The 19175-nt window shown below is 41.0% G+C and overlaps 1 protein-coding gene across 1 annotated transcript in view; it reads right to left on the reverse strand.

Annotated features, from left to right (window-relative positions):
• LOC112103404 (ER degradation-enhancing alpha-mannosidase-like protein 3) overlaps window positions 1-19175 on the reverse strand; it is a 44505-nt gene that overhangs the window by 12229 nt on the left and 13101 nt on the right. The window contains exons 5-14 of the mRNA XM_024195131.3: window positions 18755-18867; window positions 17239-17392; window positions 15901-16035; window positions 13270-13375; window positions 12574-12671; window positions 8003-8128; window positions 5963-6046; window positions 4736-4819; window positions 4007-4131; window positions 2651-2816 (exon numbers count right to left, since the gene is read on the reverse strand). Of these exons, the coding sequence (XP_024050899.1) occupies window positions 2651-2816; window positions 4007-4131; window positions 4736-4819; window positions 5963-6046; window positions 8003-8128; window positions 12574-12671; window positions 13270-13375; window positions 15901-16035; window positions 17239-17392; window positions 18755-18867 (1191 nt within the window). The remainder of the gene's footprint in view (window positions 1-2650; window positions 2817-4006; window positions 4132-4735; window positions 4820-5962; window positions 6047-8002; window positions 8129-12573; window positions 12672-13269; window positions 13376-15900; window positions 16036-17238; window positions 17393-18754; window positions 18868-19175) is intronic.

A 19175-nucleotide genomic window follows, 5' to 3' on the forward strand; every position in this document is an offset into this window, starting at 1 on the left:
AGAAGTGCATAATAGTTTGGTATCTGTTCCTGGCTCTGCAAATGACTTGGTGGGTGATCCCAGGCAAGTCGTTTAACTTCACTACAGCCCAGTTTCCCCATCTGTAAAATGAGTATAATACTTATCTATTTACAACACACCTGTGAGAAAAGTCATTTAAGATTATTTATCAACAATAATTAATAATTTTCTAAGAGCCAGTATTTAAAAGCATATAAAAAGGCTCCAAAAAAAAAAAAAAAAAGTTGCTACAGCAAAACAAAAGTTGTTACTTATTTTATTGGAAGAAGTTGCTACATACAAAGTAACTGAGTGAGTAATACTCTTAGAAGTATGACCAACATAAAATAAATAGAGCCAAACCACCTACAGGGAAAAAAGTCTGCAAACTAAGGGCCAGTAAATCTGCTCCCCCACTATCTTCTATCAAATCGAATAGTGAAACAGCAGGAGGCCACCTTGCTAATCATGCACTAGGGCACAGATATTTCAAGTAGCTGGCATGGTACTTAGAATAAATATAACCAATGCAGCCCATTAAGATGTATTCCTTTTTCCCCTCCCATTTATTGCAATCCAACTGATTCTAAAATCAGCAGTGTTTTGGTTTCAATAACCTCGTGTCTATTTTACAATTTCTTCCTTGATAGAAAAGCTCCTGACATCTTTTTCTATCTTTGCCTTAGTCAGATATTAGTAACTTAGACTGATGGATATGTTTCAATGAAACCCTACTTTATCAGTATTTAGCAATTTAAACAGTGCTTATATTGAATTTAATTTCACATCTTAGACCTGATTTTCTTCAGTTTTTACTGATTTTTAGGAGACCCTGCTTCATACTCCCCAACAGCTGGACATAGCTACCATCAAGGAAATATTCTGCCTTCTATACAGGACACAATATACTCACTATACAGAACTTCAAAGAGTTTCTACAAATATTAGTATAAACTTCATTTTAAAAGTTTTGGTTTAATAATACACGATCTGTCCCTTTTAAATCCATGCTTATCTTTTATTGGTACTATCCTGTTTTTCTGAAAGGTTTTGAAGACAGTCAACACTTCCAGGAAAAGGACAGCAATGAATAGCGCAGATAGCTATGAGAGAACATGACCATTTTTTGTTAATGAAGGTTAACATCAATGGAGTTAATGAACTCTACAAATTATTTTACAAAGTCTAATCTCAAAATTATTGGTCTTCAGGTCCCTAGAGCAGTATTTCCTTCATTTTCAATGTTGAATTCACTCAATATAGCTGTGAAGCTTCTCTTGAATTTACTAAGTTCTCCAGGAAGAAAGCCCTCAGTCAAAACAAGTCTGTGACCTCAGTTTTCCACAACTGATCTGAGACACATCTCTACTGGGATAAAAAACCCATGACACCAAGTCTCAGAGCCTGGGTAATCTCACACAGGCTTTTGTGGCTTGGACTGCCAGGCTATAAAATTGCAATGTAATGGTTCAGGCTCCAGGCCAGCCATGGGTCTTTTATTATAAACATACCTTGAGTGTCTTGTCTACAATGCACAGTGGGTGAATGTGATTTCTAAAGCACATCAATGCGTTGCATACTAACCAACTGGTCTGCTGCCATGAACTAAAAGTTCCCTATTATACATTAATGTAGTGCACTTTCAAATAACACTATGTTAACGCACACTTGGGAGCCTTTAGTTTGGGCCAGTTAGTGCGCAACACCCTGGTGTGCTTTAGAAGTCTCACCCTTATAGTACATATTGCCATGCTGTGTAAATAAGTAAGAAAATGCTAAGTAAGGGATTAAACTAGGAATTATCCAAGAGTGAACACACTTCAAGTCAAAATAATGGCAGATTAACACTGGGGGAAATCCCTAGGTGATAAATAATCCTCTGTTCACTTTCTCATCTGTTTATTTAGCCTGTCAGATGAGCTACTGATGCTGGAAATATCAGTCTCTCAGAATGAAAGAAGCAAGAAAAGTACTGATTAGACTACATCACCATGACCACTTCCAGCAGAGTCTGAGTATGGTGTTTCAACGGGTTGCCAGTTGACCTGGGGAGAAGGAGACTAAGAGCCTGAGCCTCAACTTCTGCTATTTGCTATAGCTCAATTGATTTCAACATTTTACACCAGCTGAGGATCTGGCCCTAGAGCTGGAAAGCTAACTTGGGTTTCCTCCCAGGTACTAAACCCTAGGTCAGCAGGCTAGCTCTCTCTGCATTTTAGTTTTCCCTTAATATAAAAAAATGACTTGGCAAATTTAATCTACCCTATGGTTAAAGTATTTTTAAAGAGGAAATAAATCTGAGCTCCACAAAACAAGAAAATGTTGTATTTATTTGAACACAAAAACTGAAGATTAGGGTTTTATTGGTTTGTTTTTTATAAGCAAGTGTGTTCTGATACCTTTCTGCCAAGTTCCAGCCTGGAGCAAGGTTTTATGGTTCAGTTATAAATACCTAAAAAACAGGTTTGGTCATGGAAAAAATTGACAATATTCATGGGTGCCACTAATTACTGTCATGATAAAACAGTTTGCATTAAACATCTGTCAAAAATCTTATATTGCTTAAACTTACCCATTACCCTGATTTTTCCACCTAAAAACACATTAAAGTGGTATTAAAAATAGACTAAAGTTTAAAAAGGTCACTCACTGTATTTTTCTTAGACATTGTTTGGTTTGTAGTAGAGAGCCAAAGAGGCAGTAGATGAGCCTCTGTAGTGAAGATATAATCTTCTATATCAAAAACCATGTCTTCCTTATCAGCAAAGAGCAGGTAAAGGTATTTAAACATCTCAGCCAGGAAGAAAGAATCCATTCTATGGGGCAAGGGAGGGGGCGGAGAGAGAGAAGATAGCCTTAAGAACAGTGCTATTTCCCAAAGTGGCAGTAAAACAAATGCTCAGGATCCTCAATTTCCAAATAGTTAGTGCTACTTAGCATTGCAGGTTTGTCATGGTGGGGAAAAAAAATCAAACAGGGTCATATTCCTGTTTTTCCGTGACTTCTCCACAGCTGGAGATCCTGCCCTGGGTGGCTGGGCTCAGCTCCCCACTCTGTGCATTGTAACCTGGCACATGCAGTCGCAGCGCTGCTCAGGTTTAGCTCATCTGCCTCCTGTATGTCATGATGAAGAGAAAGGAGGGAAGCAGGGCAGCCAGGCCGTATTTGACTGAGCTGAATAGCCGCACTGGGTTGTGCTAAGCCCGAGCCTGAGCCTGGGCACGGAGCACAGCCCAGAGAGGGCAGAGGGAGGTGCTGTTCAGCCCTGCGTGCCTCCTGCAGCTGCTCTCCTTGGGGGAAGCTCCAGCATCCCGGCTGCATTCCACCTTCCCAATGATGCTCCATCCTGGGAAGGGGGCTGAGGAAAGTGCCAGGGTCCTCCCCTCCTAACCCACAGTGTCAGGGTTCAGGCAGGGGATGCAGCTTTTACAGGCTGTTCTAAATTTACCGAGACTGCTTTGTGTTTAATAAAAAAGGCTGTGACAAATCTGCAGCCTTAATGATAACTTTTGAGCTTATTAGCCCTGCTTGAGTGCTGCAACTACTGCAGAATTCCAGTAGGAGGAAACTGTGTTTACAGAGGAAAATAACAGTTCAAGAAGTTCAATGGAAAAGTGGTGTTACAATAATAATATACTGCTTGAGAATTCCAAAGTCAACATTTTTCAAATGAAATATGCTTCAAATTTAATCTACTTAACCATTGTCAAGTTTTATTGAAAAGATCTATAAAGAAAATATCAGAATAGGCTGTCTTCACTTTAATACAGAAATGTTATAATTTCAGGCTATGAATTTTGAAGGTGTTTAAGGCCAATTAGACTAGACTACAGATATTCCATTAACATCAAATCAAATATGCATAATCTGAGGGATGGTTTATTTAGATGAACACAGAATACACCATCAGCATCTATCCAAAATTCAATTAATCTCAATACAAAAAAAAAGTTAATCAGACTCCTTTTATATTTTCTAATAAACTTAAAAATCACTACACACTTACCTGTCCTCATGGCTTCCAGTACGAACATCCTTCATTGCAGCAAATCCACAAGGTACTCTAGCATATTTGTTTAAATTTTCAATGAGCGTTTTTCCTACTTCTAGGTAGTAAGGGTCCCCAGTAGCCTATTTTTAGAAAAGTTGCACAATATTTAGATGTCATGTAAAATGTATAGCTGTTTTTTTAGAACTACTTGCTATGCATTAGTTTCTGGTATGTTGCCTTTTTTACACATCCATGAAATTTAATGTCATTGTTTCAAAAGAGAAGAGCCATATGCAGAGGAGAAAGTTCCTTTCAAATAGAGTGCATTACCATTTACATTATATGGACAAGCTTCCTATGACAATCAAAGGAAGACAAGGGAGTTACACCCAGATTTTTAAAGATATTTGAAAATAAGACTTAGGCCTTGCAGTGCTGAGTGCAGCAATGCCTAAATACCTTTAAAAATCTGGGCCTCAGGCACCCAACTGTTACTGAATCTGAAGGGGCTGGGCCCCTTTGTACCTTTGAAAATCCTTGCCTTATAAAACAAAACTCTGAAGACATTTTCTAATAACAAAGAGTGCCTACATCTGGCTTGCATGCCATAAACATTTAACTCTGACACCAGTAGACGAATTGGGGTCCAGTTCTACTCTTTCAGCTTTGGGACGCAGCACCAATAAAATCCAAACCTTAGTACCAAGTGTCAAAAAGCCAAAGTGATGAAGAAAGTAGTCTTACTTTATACAAGAAATAGGTGCTTTCTGCAAATTCTGGTCTTAAAGGGTGCTGAGCCCAATGAACCCTGAAGTCGGTTGTGAAAGCCTGAGGAAGAAAGAATAGAGATAAATAAATGTAGGCATAAAAAATATACAGACAGTGAATTATTATTTTAGATTTCAAAACAAACAGGCAGAAAGGTGCAAGTCCTGATCAACAAGCTCTACTCCTTTCTCATTTATTTCCATTTCTAATTATAAAAAGACCCTATCCAAATTTGCTCTAGGATTCCTGTCAACAGTTAGAAGATTACTTTTTGAAAAAAAATTGATAGAAAGTAATATTCTCTGATGACAGGCCTGATTCTGATCTTACATACACCAGTATAAGTCAGGCAATGGCGTTACTTCAGAGTAAAGACAGAGTTCAAAATTAGGCCCTATGCGCCCATTTGATTTATTCTGCTCTATTCTGGATTCATGTAGATGGGATAAAGTCAGACTTTCAAAGTTATTCATCCTTCAAGTGTAGCAAAGGAATAGATCCAGAATAGGCAGGTCTGATTATGTTAGAAACAAAACAAAACTGCGACTTGTTATCTCTGAATGCTAGGACAGGCAAGCAGCCACCTACGGTATGAATACTACAGCAGCTAGTCAGCAATCGAATGAGTACCAGAAAAACAAGAAAGCCTCTGCCCACTGAAGACCAAGGACCAAATTTTTAAGTGCCTATGCAAACGTTCCAGTAATGATTGTACACAGGCAAACAGGCTTTTGTGTGCACAATTAACTTGTTTTCAGGCTCAACACAATATCCGTAGGTATGTTTTCAGAGGCTCGATGCAAATATGGCCCTGAACATGTTACTTCTCCAGTAGATTCAGGTTTCACTTTACCAAGAAACAGAAGGAAATGAAAAGTCAGTGTGATTTAATAGCAAAAAGCCATTACATCACCAAGAAGATAGTTTCATATCAATGTTATGTAAACTTTGTATACTAGTGTGAAGTGATCCACGGTCAGTTTAAAAAATAAAATTTATTCACTATCACTTATCTGTTATATAACAATTGTTTCCCACTATTGGTAGTTACAATATCTCAGGGAAAAATGTTTCATATCCAGAACACCACTCCAGTTGTGCATGTGAGTTTGGACCAGCTTTTTTTTTTTTTTTTTATTTTATATTTTTTTTAGTATTACTTGAACTGAGATCACAATCAGTTTATATAACCTCCCGCCTTACCTCAGGAAGAAAGTTATGCTTTTTTATCACCTGATATAACATCTCATGAGTTTCAATAGCAGGTCTAATGTCACCTTTCAATACCTACAAATCGAGAACAATAGCAATAAATACATAAAAGTCAGGCATGATATCTGTACAAGACTACACACCAATGTATACATTGCCAGCATACACAATAATACAGTAAATCGTGATCCTCTGTTTCAGTGTATAATCTGCTTTATTTATGTTTTTCTATTTAGCCTGGGATAGGACACATATGAGTGGCTGCAACCCTTAAGAGACCACTATTTCACAGCAATCATAACTGACTTGCGGGAAAGAGGACTGGATCATACTCGGACTGAAATCCTGGTTTAAAAGGGAATTTGCCCAGGTTTGTGACAGATGTTACAAAACGCATCTGTAGGACTTGAACGGACCCATTCCCTTCAGTTCAAATTTTGCTACCAGAATTGCTTTTGAAAGCTCTAAGGACAGATTCTCAATCAGATATTTAAAGTCCCTTGGGAATCCAGAGTGGCTCATATGATTTTAAAGGCCTAGCGGGCTGCAGAATGGACTTCTCATGCAATCATAATATCAGCCTTCTGAATCTGGTTGTAAGTAAATCCTGGAACAAGAGACTATTCATAGATTCATAGATTCATAGATTCATAGATTCTAGGACTGGAAGGGACCTCGAGAGGTCATCGAGTCCAGTCCCCTGCCCGCATGGCAGGACCAAATACTGTCTAGACCATCCCTGATAGACATTTATCTAACCTACTCTTAAATATCTCCAGAGATGGAGATTCCACAACCTCCCTAGGCAATTTATTCCAGTGTTTAACCACCCTGACAGTTAGGAACTTTTTCCTAATGTCCAACCTAGACCTCCCTTGCTGCAGTTTAAGCCCATTGCTTCTTGTTCTATCCTCAGAGGCTAAGGTGAACAAGTTTTCTCCCTCCTCCTTATGACACCCTTTTAGATACCTGAAAACTGCTATCATGTCCCCTCTCAGTCTTCTCTTTTCCAAACTATGCATCTTTTTATGCATCCATACAAAATGTATTCTTACAAAGATTTATTCTAAATAGAGGGAAGAAATACAAACAGGAAATTTATCATGTTTCAGAGATTCAGCAATGAACACTCAGAGAAGGGTGTGAAAAAGGTGGGGGTGGGGTTGTTTTGAAAATCAACACTGCCACCAGTTGCAAAATCATTTAATCTGGAAGACTATGCAAAGTCATTTAATCTGGAGGTCATGTAGGAAAGACGGGCAAGGGAACTCATGACAAACATCTGTAGCATATACATTGGAGGGGTGGGGGGGCAGGAGAGGAGATATAATGAAGGGAGCCAATGACAAAGGTAAGACAGAAATATTAACAGAAAGCCTTAAGACCCATGAGTAGGGTGACCAGGTATATATTTTAGACAGCTAGAAATGGAAGTTGAGCATCTGATATGCCTTGGAACCTTTTGGGCACCACTTTGAATTTGGGTAACAAAATCAGTAAGCTGTGAGCTTGACAATTAAGAACTATACCCTAAGAAGAAAAGGGATCTCTATAGTTGAGAGTTAAGCGAAGGGGGGAGAGAGGAGAGGAGAGAACTATCTTGCTCCACTCTTGCAGGAGTTTGTTTTTTTTCCTCTCCCCTAAAAACTGATTTGCATATGAATTAAAAAAACTTCTGCGGAAGACTATTACAGTTTAAGTCAAGCATTTTACATGATCATCAAGGAGTTAAGAGGTAAAAGCAGCAGAGCCAGGTAGATAATGAAAGGGTATGAAAGTTCAGACAGTTTCCCCTCTTAACAGCCAGTACAAACTTGGAAATAATGTGATGGCTGCATGATTTAATATAACCAGCAGAGAAAGCAAAGGCAAACAAATCCCTCTTCCACATCAGATAACATTTTTAAAAGTTAAATTACTGAGCCTAAATGGCAACAACTATATTATGTATTTTTCATATTTGTTTTTATGAACAATTATTAGTAAATCCATTTAATGTGATCTGGGGACTGGAGGTTTTAGAAACCTTACCTGCAAGCCTGGGAAGAACGCAAGCAAAGAATCCATCCAGGTCCGAGCATTTAGCATTGGTTTGTGAATATGAACATCAAGCAGAAGAGGTGGTTGACTAATGTACCTCATTATGGCATCATAGTGCTAACAAAAACAGAAACATCATGAGCTCACATCTCTTTCAAAAGGGACATAAAAAAAATGGTTACTCACCTTCTCGTAACTGTTGCTCTTCGAGATGTGTTGTTCATGTCCATTCCAAGCAGGTGTGTGCACGCCGAGAGGAGGAAGGCATCCGCGAGTGAATTGCATGCTCTACGCAAAAGTCCCATAGCGCGAGGGCTTCCTGGCACAGGGGAGAGGAGCGTGCACCCCTCTGTTTGTTGATATAGAGGGACGGGGAGGGGGCCTGGTGGGGCAGTAGGGAGGAGAATTGGATAGAATATCCCCTCTCTACCATGCGGCGCACCCAGCGGTCCGATGTGATTCAGGACCAAGCACGGTAGAAAGGGGATAGACGGGACAAGAAGGTAAGGTTGGTAGGATCCAAGGTCCTGACTGGAGATCGTCCTTGACCGCACCATCAAATTTGGGGTCTAGGCCCCAACGGAGGCCTTGGTTGGCCCGAAGACTGTCCAGCAGACGGATATTGCCTCCTCCTGCCACTCCTACTCCTCCTGTGTGGAGCCTGTGGGCGGTTCTGGGGCTGATACGACAGCGGGGCTGGCTGCAGCCTAAATTGTCTACGCTGAGTGGCCGGAGTGTGCAGGCCGAGCGAGCGTAAAGTAGCCCTTGAGTCCTTTAGGCTATGGAGCCGCTTGTCCGTTTTCTCAGAAAATAACGTGGGTCCCTCAAAGGGAAGGTCCTGGATGGTCTGTTGGACCTCATGGGGAAGGCCGGAAATCTGAAGCCAGGACCCTCGCCGCATCACCACTCCAGTGGCCAGTGTGCGGGAGGCTGCATCCGCCGCGTCCAGGGCTGCTTGGAGGGATGCTCATGAGATCAGCTTCCCCTCCTCCACCGGAGCGGAGAATTCTGTTCGCGATTCCTGGGGAAGGAGTTCAGCGAACTTGGACAAGGTCGAGCATGTGCTGTGTCCATACCGGCTCACTATAGTCTGTTGGTTGGCTATGCGCAGTTGCAGGCCCCCCGTTGAGTAGACCTTCCTACCAAAGAGGTCTAGCTTCTTGGCCTCTTGGTTCTTTGGGGTAGACCCCTGGAACCCGACGTTCCCTTTGGTTGGCCGCATCGACGACCAGAGAGTCCGGGGGAGGGTGGGCATATAGATGCTTATGCCCCTTGGAGGGTACAAAGTAACGTCTCTCCGTCCATTTGGCCGTAGGGAAGTGTCTACTACCATCTTGATTAACGGTAAAGCGACCCTAGATGGGCCCAAGGGAGCTGGGATGTCCACTACCGGGTCCACATCCATCTCAACCTCCTCAGCCTGAATAGCCAGGCTCTGGGCAGGTCGTCTGAGCAGTTGCTGAAGCTCCTGGTTGTCCTCCAGAGCCGGTGCCATCAAAGTCCCCACAACCGCTTCATCCGGCGAGGAAGAGGAGGAAATCGCCGGCAGACGACCTTCCTCGCTACCCTCAGCTCCTGCAGGGTCCCGCAGCACACGGTACTCGGGTTGCGTGGCTGGTGCAGATGGAGGGGGCGGCACCACGACTGGTACCGGGGTCGACGCTGAACGACGAGCCATGCTGGGCGGTGCCTGTGGCCTCGAAGACATGGCCCCCATCGGTGCCAGTGTCTGAGGAGGCGGTGCCAGGTCCTGTTGAATAGGTGGCACACCCCTCACGGACGGCGATGCCACTGGTAGAGGCAATTGCGCTGGAGCTACCGACGTCGTGGAGATCAACGCGGACCTGGAGCGTGCACCGTGCACCTGCCCCTGGGTCTAATGATAAGCCCAGGGAGTCCAGAAAGGCCACTGGGAAGGCAGCTGCCAATGCTGCTGCCACGGTGCTGGGTAAGGTTGCTGACTTCTCTGTGAAGCTGACCTCCTGCTCCTTGATCTGCTGGAGTGATAGGATTCCCCCTCCAACTCCGAGGTCTCCGAGTATGAAGACCAAGGGGGGGCAGTACCCATGGTTACCAGTAAGCGGTGCCACGAGGCCAGGGAACGGGGAGGCACTTCCCTCTGTGCTGGAACCATGCGAGGCGGGGACTGTGGCGCCATCATGGCCGGCTTGCCACTTGATTGGATCGGGAGTCAGGCAGTTACTGACGGCTCTTCCTTTCTGCATGGGGAGGCCAGCACCAGCAGGTTCATCAGATCCGAAGCCGCCTCGAATGCCTCCGGCGTCGATGGGAGGCGTACGTTCTCATGATGGTCCGGGGACTGGGACTAGTCCAGACTTGACTGGACCCCAACAGGGACAGGAGTCAGCGCGACCTTTCAGAGGAGGCGCCAGTGGCGCGGCTTTTCCCACCACACTTGTGGACGCCACCGGCCTTTTAAGGTCCTGATGGGGTGACCAGCCCCTCACCGGCCTCTTCTTTTTCGCGGGCACCGGGGATGGTGAGCAGTGCCGCATGGAGGCCGACTTCCTATGTCCTGAGTCTCTCCGGCGCTGGGGTCTGGAGTCCTTAGACTGGGCCTCCCCTCTTACTAGCGGTGCCAGAGCACTGTGCACCGAGGACAAGGTGCTAGGCGCCGGGTCAGCGGGTTCGGGGTCTGCGTGCGGCCGCAGGGCCACCTCCGTCAGGAGAACTCTAAGTCTCTGCTATCTATCTTTGAGAGTCCTGGGACGGAACCCCTTGCAGATACGGCATCAATCTCTCTGGTGGCTCTCTCCGAGGCACCTCAAGCAGGAAGAGTGCGGGTCACTCTTCGGCATAAACTTCCTGCAGATCGCACAGAGTTTAAACCCTGGGAACCTGGGCATGCCCTAGGAGGGGACAAGGGTTGAGCTGGGGGGAAACCCCCCAACAGCTGGCTGACTAACTTCCAACTAACACTAACTATAAAACTATGAGAATCAGAACTATATACACGAACTGAGACACTGGTAGGCTTGCTGCGGGAGCGCAGCAAAGTTCCAGCCAGCCGTTACTGGCGGTAAGAAGGAACTGAGGGGGTGGAGGGTTGGCAGGCTCCTATATTGGACGCCATGGAGGAGCCACTCCAGGGGGCGCCCAGGCTGACCCTACGGACTCTGCTAAGGGAAAATCTTCCGGCTGGCGTGCACGCAGTGCGCACACACCTGCTTGGAATGGACATGAACAATCACTCGAAGAAGAACCCAGTAGTTTGCTGTATTTCATTTCAGTAAGGTAATGGTTTCAGGGAATGGCACCCCTGCAATTAGTGATACATAAATAAAGACACAGTTCCTATTTACGCAAATCAGAATGTAAGAGCCTGAATAATTATTGCACAGCTATACAGTAATATATACATATACATGTGCACAAATATATTCAGCAACCATGACTATGAATATCCAAGTTTTTTCTCTGTTTGGCTACTATACCTCATCTGCATTGACTGGCTCCTGTGGCATGGTTTTTAAGCTGGCTAACAGCAATAAAGATGGCTGCAGTTTCTCACTTACTTTGGCTGAAGCAGAGAACTCCAAAATGCATGTATAAGAAAAACACTGAACAGGACTAACTGCTGTAAAGAGTTTAAAAACCCTTTGGATAACTTGTCTGCTTACCCACTCCTAATCCCTCTTTTCCCCAGGACAGCTCTCTTATTTGTGTTTGCGTTGCAGTTTTTAATATAAAGTCCTCAACTTTCAGTTGAGGAGTTTAGGAGGTAATACTATATCAAGGGCTGAACAAATAGGAAGCCCAATTAAATTATTATAATGGCAGCTATACACATTAGCAATATACATTATTTTTACTGTTGTGGCAGGCTTTTAACTGTATGGTTCTGACTTTTATATTGCTTGCAAGAACCAAGAAAATTCATTTCATTTGTGCATCACCATTCTGTATTATTTTAGTGAAAAAAGATCATGATTTTCAGAAAATTTAGCAGTCTTATGAATCTAATAAACCTATGAACAAGGGCACATATATTTTTGCAGGTTATAATCATATAAGCATTGGGCTGGCTTAGTGTCTCTGTACTCATGGGTCTGCTCCGATAGATGAAACCCAGAATTTGATTTTCGGGTTCTATCTGTTGCTCTGAGAGCCAGCAGGAGCTTTCAGCTTACTTTGTGATAAGAGAGGCCTTACATTAATAGGGTTTTCTGTAAAACAGTGTAAAAGTAGCACTGTTGAGCTCCAAAGTAAGTGTCAATACAGCCCTCCATGGTTAGAAAGTTATGGTTATACTGGTGTGGGAAGCAAACAAGGAGAGATATATAGGAGATCCTTCAGTCCCACAGCTACATAGGAGGACTGCACCCTTTTCGGGCAGGGGAGAGGAACATACTTGGGTACGGTAGTCAATTCAAGTTTGGCTACAACCCAACAGAAAGAATGAGAAGTATAGACATTGCAAGAGTCTGAAAAACCTTGCAAAGTCCATGAAGTACAAAGCAGGAATCTAACAGCTAACAGACAACACTAAAAATTATTCTTAAATGGGGAAAATACTTGAGCAAAAAGTTAAATCAACTTACTGTATTAAATCTTTCCAGGAAACGGTCATCTCCAAGCAAGACATAGGCTTTTAATAAATATTCATAATACGAGTCTATTCCTGCTCCAACTCCACTATCTAGAAATAGCACAAGATACAAAAGTACTGTATTTTTAAATTTAAATAGTTTCATGGATAAAAGTTTTCAACTGCTAATTTTCAATTTCATTTCAATGGCTATTGTTTGAATGAAAGAAAAGAGGGGATGTTCAGGACAACTGACGGTGCAAATAAAGGAGCAGGTAGATTAATGAAGGGCTGCACTGAGTGGTGTGCAGTATTTTCCTACTTTTTTGAAAATGTGTTCTAGTACATTTGAACATAAGAGTATGCTCAGGCATGCTATTAAGTCAAGTGTTTAATTTCCTTGTAGAAAAATATTTTTATTGGCCTGAATACACAATTACGCTCTTATTTGTACTTTACTGTGCACTTAAAGTAGATTCTTTGAAAATTTAGCACTAAAATCTCTCAGCATCCAGGGAATTAGGGAATGTTTTCCTTGAAACAAAAACTGATTTCTCAGGCAAGATATTCTTGCAGAGAAAGACCAGGCTTCATTATACCTGGTTTCTTCAGATCTGAAAGTCCACTTGCCTTCCTGATGGTATTTTAAAATAATTTAAACTCCCAAGAGCTGCATGTGATCATGGGTCTTAGAGTCAAAGCCACATACCTTTGCGGACCCAGTCTCCAGTATGTATATTAATGGTAACTCCCACTAAATTACTGTTGCGTTGTCTTTTTTCCCAAAGAAAATCAAGTGCCTTCCGTGCATATTCCTGCAACCAACAAAAAATATTTTAATTTAAGTGTAATTACAGAGCAATCAATGCAGGAGGCAAGGAAAAGCATCAGGTGCTGGTATACAAGCTTTTGGGGTTTTTGTCCACTAAAATAATGGAGCTATGAAGTAGAATATATTATATAGAGAGATTCATATTTAGACTGAATTTCCTAAAGGTAGAACTACGAAGCTCAATAATGCATTGAATTCTCTTGAAAAGCAGCACTTATTCCATTTAACCAGTCATTTTGTTGCTAATTAAAAGGATTTGTATTCTATCTGTAACGGTCATCTACACACTATATAGCTTTGGGCAAGTCACTTAACTTGTCTGTGCCTCTGTTTCCAACCGACAAAATAGGTATAAAGACCCTTTTTGTTTATAACCACTAAAAAATCCTTCAAAAATTAAAAACAAAAAACAAAAACCTTATATATTTGAAGACCCTCTAATGAAATGGTGCAACAACTAATTTCTTCTAATCCAATGGGATATAGTCAGATTGCCTTCTAAGTTATGCCTACCCCATCCTCACTGCCACACACATCTTTTCAGATGTTCCTAGGTGGCACAGTAGCGCTATCTAATAGTTAGGCTAAATATGTGCATTAGCCCCCTGTAAATACACAAAGGGAGGCATGAACTGGGGTGACAACCTAGCCAAAAAAAGGATACAGACAACCAGCCAGGCATGCTAGGTTTTAAGGGTGAGACAATCAAATGTACTCAGTGTTGGCCTAACTGGTCTCATTGACTTTAATGAGAATAGAGTTAGGCCAACACTGAGTGCTTTTTAAAAATCCAACCCCATCTCTCTCAGAGGATTTCTATCTTTAACATTACAAACGGAAGACAATACAGCTATGTATACAGCACTTTTCATACAGACTACTGTGAATCTGAGTTGGTTGCTCACTTGGCTGAAACAGGGCACTGTTGACTTAGAGTCTCTTGGATGGTGACTCCCTTCTACAAAACAACAGGAGAGAGTGGCAGACAGCAGTGAGAGTCAGAGGGCTGTTGAAAATATGCAAAAAGTCTCTGATTCTAAAGGCTTTAAACCAAATGCTTGGGCAGTTTATATTAGATCGTTTGTATTGCAATATGTTACATAAAGGGAATAGATCGGTATTAAAAGGGAGTAAACCATGAATAATTTAAGATGTGTTGAGATACAATAATCTAAACAGAAAGCTAGCCGTGTACTCCAGGAATTAACTCTGAAATATTTGGTTAATCAAATTAAGAATGGAAAATCTCTTACAGCTGAACCCAGAATAAATCTTGGTTGAGCCCGTTTAATTTGTTTACACACTACATCAAAGAGAGAATCTGTCTCAGATCTCTAGTCCAGCGCTCGGATTTGACAAAGCCCTATCAGTATGTGTCAGATATTTTTGACTTTCCAATGGGAATAGTTACTTAGGCACTTTTGAAAATTCTCACATCTTTAGTGAATAAATTGCAGTCACCAAACTTATACTGCTGTAAAGTTACAAGCCTTATTTAAAGAAGTTAGAGCCCTTAGTTTTACTATTTCACTTTAATATCTTTTTTGCTTTTCAATGAAGCAGAACAAGAGAATGCATTTCAAAAACAGTTCCACTCTTAAAAGTGGCAGTGTGAAACTAGCACCTTGTTATTCCACTTAACTGTGTATTCAGAATTGTACCTGCATTTTTACTGCTTTTTACTCCGGTTAGACTTGCACAGCCAGTACAGTTAAGAGAAACTAGATTATATTTCCCCTTATGAAGTAAAAAAAAAAACTGTGTTGCATGGCAATCAGTACACCTGTACAAACCCAGTGAAGAGAATGGGGGTTGCACACGTCACTAGGGCATAACTTGGAGACCACAGATGTCACTGAGGGCCTAATCTGGTCTGCAGAATTTTTTAGCAATGAAGGTATGGAGGAAGGAATGAACCAAGCTCAAGAGTCAGGGCCCTATTTAAGTATACTGGGCTGTCAGTCAAAGCACACCTTTTGGGGGGGGGGGGGAAGGGAAGAGGAGAACATAAACTAAACTCATTTGCCTTGAAATCATAAAACATGAAAGTTAACTATGCTATTCTCAGAGTGAATTTTCAGAACAGAAATGCACTTTAAATACCATGTGCCTCAATTCTCTTCTTCAATGTTAGTCAAACAAATCAATAGAACCTTTCTATCCAAGCACCTTGGAGAGAGTCTATTAACCTGACTCTTCAATAGATTAAGTTTACTTAGTTTTGTATTGATATTACTACTTGTACTGTAAATCACCTTCTAGAACTTTTTGAATAAAAAATTTAAAATAGTACTTAATTAGATATGCCATATTAGTGTTTTTCTGAAAACACAACTTATCCTTGTGCACAGTAAAGCTAAAAGATGCAAAATCCATTACCAGCCACAAATACAACTAATCCGAAATTCTTTCACTCTTTACCCATGGATTTGAATTAGAATTACAATAATGTAACAGCACGCAGTTCAAAATCTAACCCCAATAAATAAAAGACTATAGAAAGCAAACCTCAAATATTGATGTTCCTGTGAATCGGCTTAGAGCAGCAAACTCAAGTATCAAGGTACCTGCACAAGCTGTACAGGTATCAGTCTCTGTTCCTGTTCGAGCTTCTGGACTTCTTAAACCAAATTTTAAATTAACCTAAAAGAAAGTAGAGATTGTATCTTTTATTAGCTGCAAATATATATACGTCAATGATGGGAAAGAGATAAGAACTTAGATACTGTACTTTATCTGTTCTTATTAAAAAACAAACTTAATCTAGTCTCAGCTGACACTACAACCACTCTTAACTCTACGGCCACAAAAAGGTATGTTGGGTAAAATTTTCAGAAGTGCCTATGTCACTTAGAAGTAGAGCTGCATGGAAACTGTTTCTCATCCTACAAAAAAAAAAAAATTCAAGATTTCAAAAAATGTTCTTGTTCTGCATCAGGTCAAAACAGAGACCTTTCAAAATTATTTGTAAAAAATGAGAGAGAATCCAATATATTCAACAACCCAGTGGTAATGGCTACTTGAACCTGAGTGTTCCACATCCTAGGTAAGTCCTTGCTCTGTCTGATACATTATAATTAACCAATAAGCTAAGAGTGTGCCATGCTTTAGCTTCATGTAATGAAAAGTTACAAATATAAAGAAAAATTCCAAATTATACCCCAACAATAACCTTTGCAAAACAAAAAAAAACTGGAGACTTTTTTTTTTTTTTAAATAGGCAAACTAAAAGTTAGGTGAATTTTGAGTTGAACCCAAAAGGTGCATGCTGAACAATCCCAATTAACCAGGCTGTAGAAGGCACATCAGTAAATTTTAAGTAACTCTGAAACACCATTGTTGTCCCAGATTATTTAGTCATGCCTAGAGGTGCAAGATACTAGTAGACAGTGGTTTCATGAGATTTCTGCCATCTCTAATGAGTCAGAATGATGCACTCTGGGTCATTGTCAGCAAACCTGGAAAAGCAACAAGCTTAGACAGCCCAAAACAAAATTTAAGAAATTAGTTAGCACCAGTCACAAAATATTAATTGATCTGCATTATTAGATGTATGGAAAATATAAGTATCTGTGATAACTGTTTACACCCAAAACTGACACTAATGAAAAACGGGCTTATAAAAAAGTTTAAATGAATTCTGTGCCAAATGCCTCCACAGCCTAGTTAGCAAGGACATCCAGCCTGTTTTTAACTCACAACTGAACTATTTTCTGATCCTAGATACAAAGAAAATTAATGCATAATCTGTCACAAATAAGGTTCTCTCTCTTTCTACTACATAACTTCCTGAAATATTAAAGTCTTGCCTATCGTGTAGGATGATCTGGATTATAAAACACTTACTCTTGGATAAGGGAGACCACTAGTAGTGTTAAAAGCAGGTAAAAGTTTGTAGCCCAGTTGTTTTGCCATGTGGAGAAGTTCACCACTGTACCACTGCATGTATTCACCTTTTTCTTTCAGCATAATTGCCACAGAGTGCCCACCTAAAAGACCTCTAAACACAAGAAAAGATATTCACATGTATTTCACGTCAGTAGGTCACAGTAGTGCAATAATTTCTATCATTCTATTATATCATGACAAGCACTGTATAAACAATTGTGATGTGTGTTTCAGAAGTGTGAGCACATACAATTCCAATTGAAATCAATGGAAGCTGTGGTGCACCTCTGAAAAGAAAAAAAAACAAGCACTTAATGACTAGGGTGAATTTTTTTTTTTTCTGTAAGTAACAGACTTAAGGAGTGATGAGCAGATCATTAACAATAAATTGTTCCCTATAGCATTTCACTGAATATATATAAAACACATTGAAGTAGTAGATTACTGAAGAGAACTAAATGATTAATCCTGCACATGGATGGGGTAGAGGTCAGTATCTTAAAGGTTATCATGAGCTAAATGAAGTGATGATGTTTATATAAGCCACTAGTAATCAAATATGATCATTTACTTCTATGTGAAAACTTTCTGAAACAATAGTAAAGATATCTGAATTCTCAGCAGGGGTGGCTCTATGTTTTTTGCCGCCACAAGCCCCTTCGGAGGCACACGCGGATTCGGCAGCATTTCTGCGGGTGATTTGACAATCCCGTGCCTTCGGCGTGCCCGTCACCGAATTGCCGCGGAAGCCGCGGGACCGGCAGACCTCCCGCAGGCATGCCACTGAAGGCGGCCTGACTGCCATCCTCACGGCGACCGGCAGGCTGCCCCCCGTGGCTTGCCGCCCCAGGCACACGCTTGCTGCGCTAGTACCTGGAGCCACCCCTGATTCTGAGAAGCATACTTGTTTAGTATCTATAAACAAGCTTCTTTGAAGGAACCTGTCAGCACCTTGATGTTGTTGTTTTTTTTTTTAAATACAAACAGATGTTGTCTGTGTTTTTCATTCTCAAGAGTGATTATCACATTTCAGAATTATCCCTTAGCCACAGACCTAATATACTGCACACTCCTTTTTGACTCAAAACTTAAATAACTAGAACCCATGAAATTGTACAAGTTGAATTTTATAAACTAGAAAAATTTGACATCGTGTATATCGAATGTTTAACATAATCTTAGCTTTGAGGCCATGTGTACACTAGGAAAATGAGCTTTGACACACAGGTTGTCAGCCACTGCTATCCTGGCACTTTTTTCAATTGGTATTGAAAATAGCTCTCCTGCTGGTGTCGACAGCCAACTGAATTTGACATCTATTATATCAGTTCCTTCCTACAACAGAAGTTAAATTCTGTTGATCCAGGGAAACCACCATTCTCAACATCAGGTGATGTGGAAGGAAATGTTTGACAGGACAGAAGCTTGAGATCACACTTAAGTGCACTGAAAATGAAGAAAACTAGCTACTTACCCAAGGACTCTTATGTTAGTTTCAAACACTGATACAACTATGTCATTATCTAAATTAACATCTTTTATCACATTTTTTACAGCATCTTCAAACTCTTTGGTTTTATTTAACACCTGGAAAACAAAAATAACTTCAGTCATTTTAGGTTCTGATGCTGTAAAACTGATCAACTTCAAAAAGTGCTAGTGTAGTCAGACATTCAAGTACGATATAAAGTTCAACATGTTAAAAAGCAGGAAATATTCAAGATGGCTCAAATTGTTTTTCTGCCTGACCATATCATATTCGGATAGATTATGTGAACAGGTATCAGTGTTAGTCTGGTTTGCTATAGTGACATACGTCAATGACAAAGTAGTTTTCAACAGGGAACAATTCACTGAAAATGTGTCCGATGATTACCCAATTTTGTTCCTTTCTT

Source organism: Terrapene carolina, unplaced genomic scaffold, assembly GCF_002925995.2.
Source record: "Terrapene carolina triunguis isolate 2854851 unplaced genomic scaffold, T_m_triunguis-2.0 Scaffold210, whole genome shotgun sequence".
Taxonomy (NCBI): domain Eukaryota; kingdom Metazoa; phylum Chordata; order Testudines; family Emydidae; genus Terrapene; species Terrapene triunguis.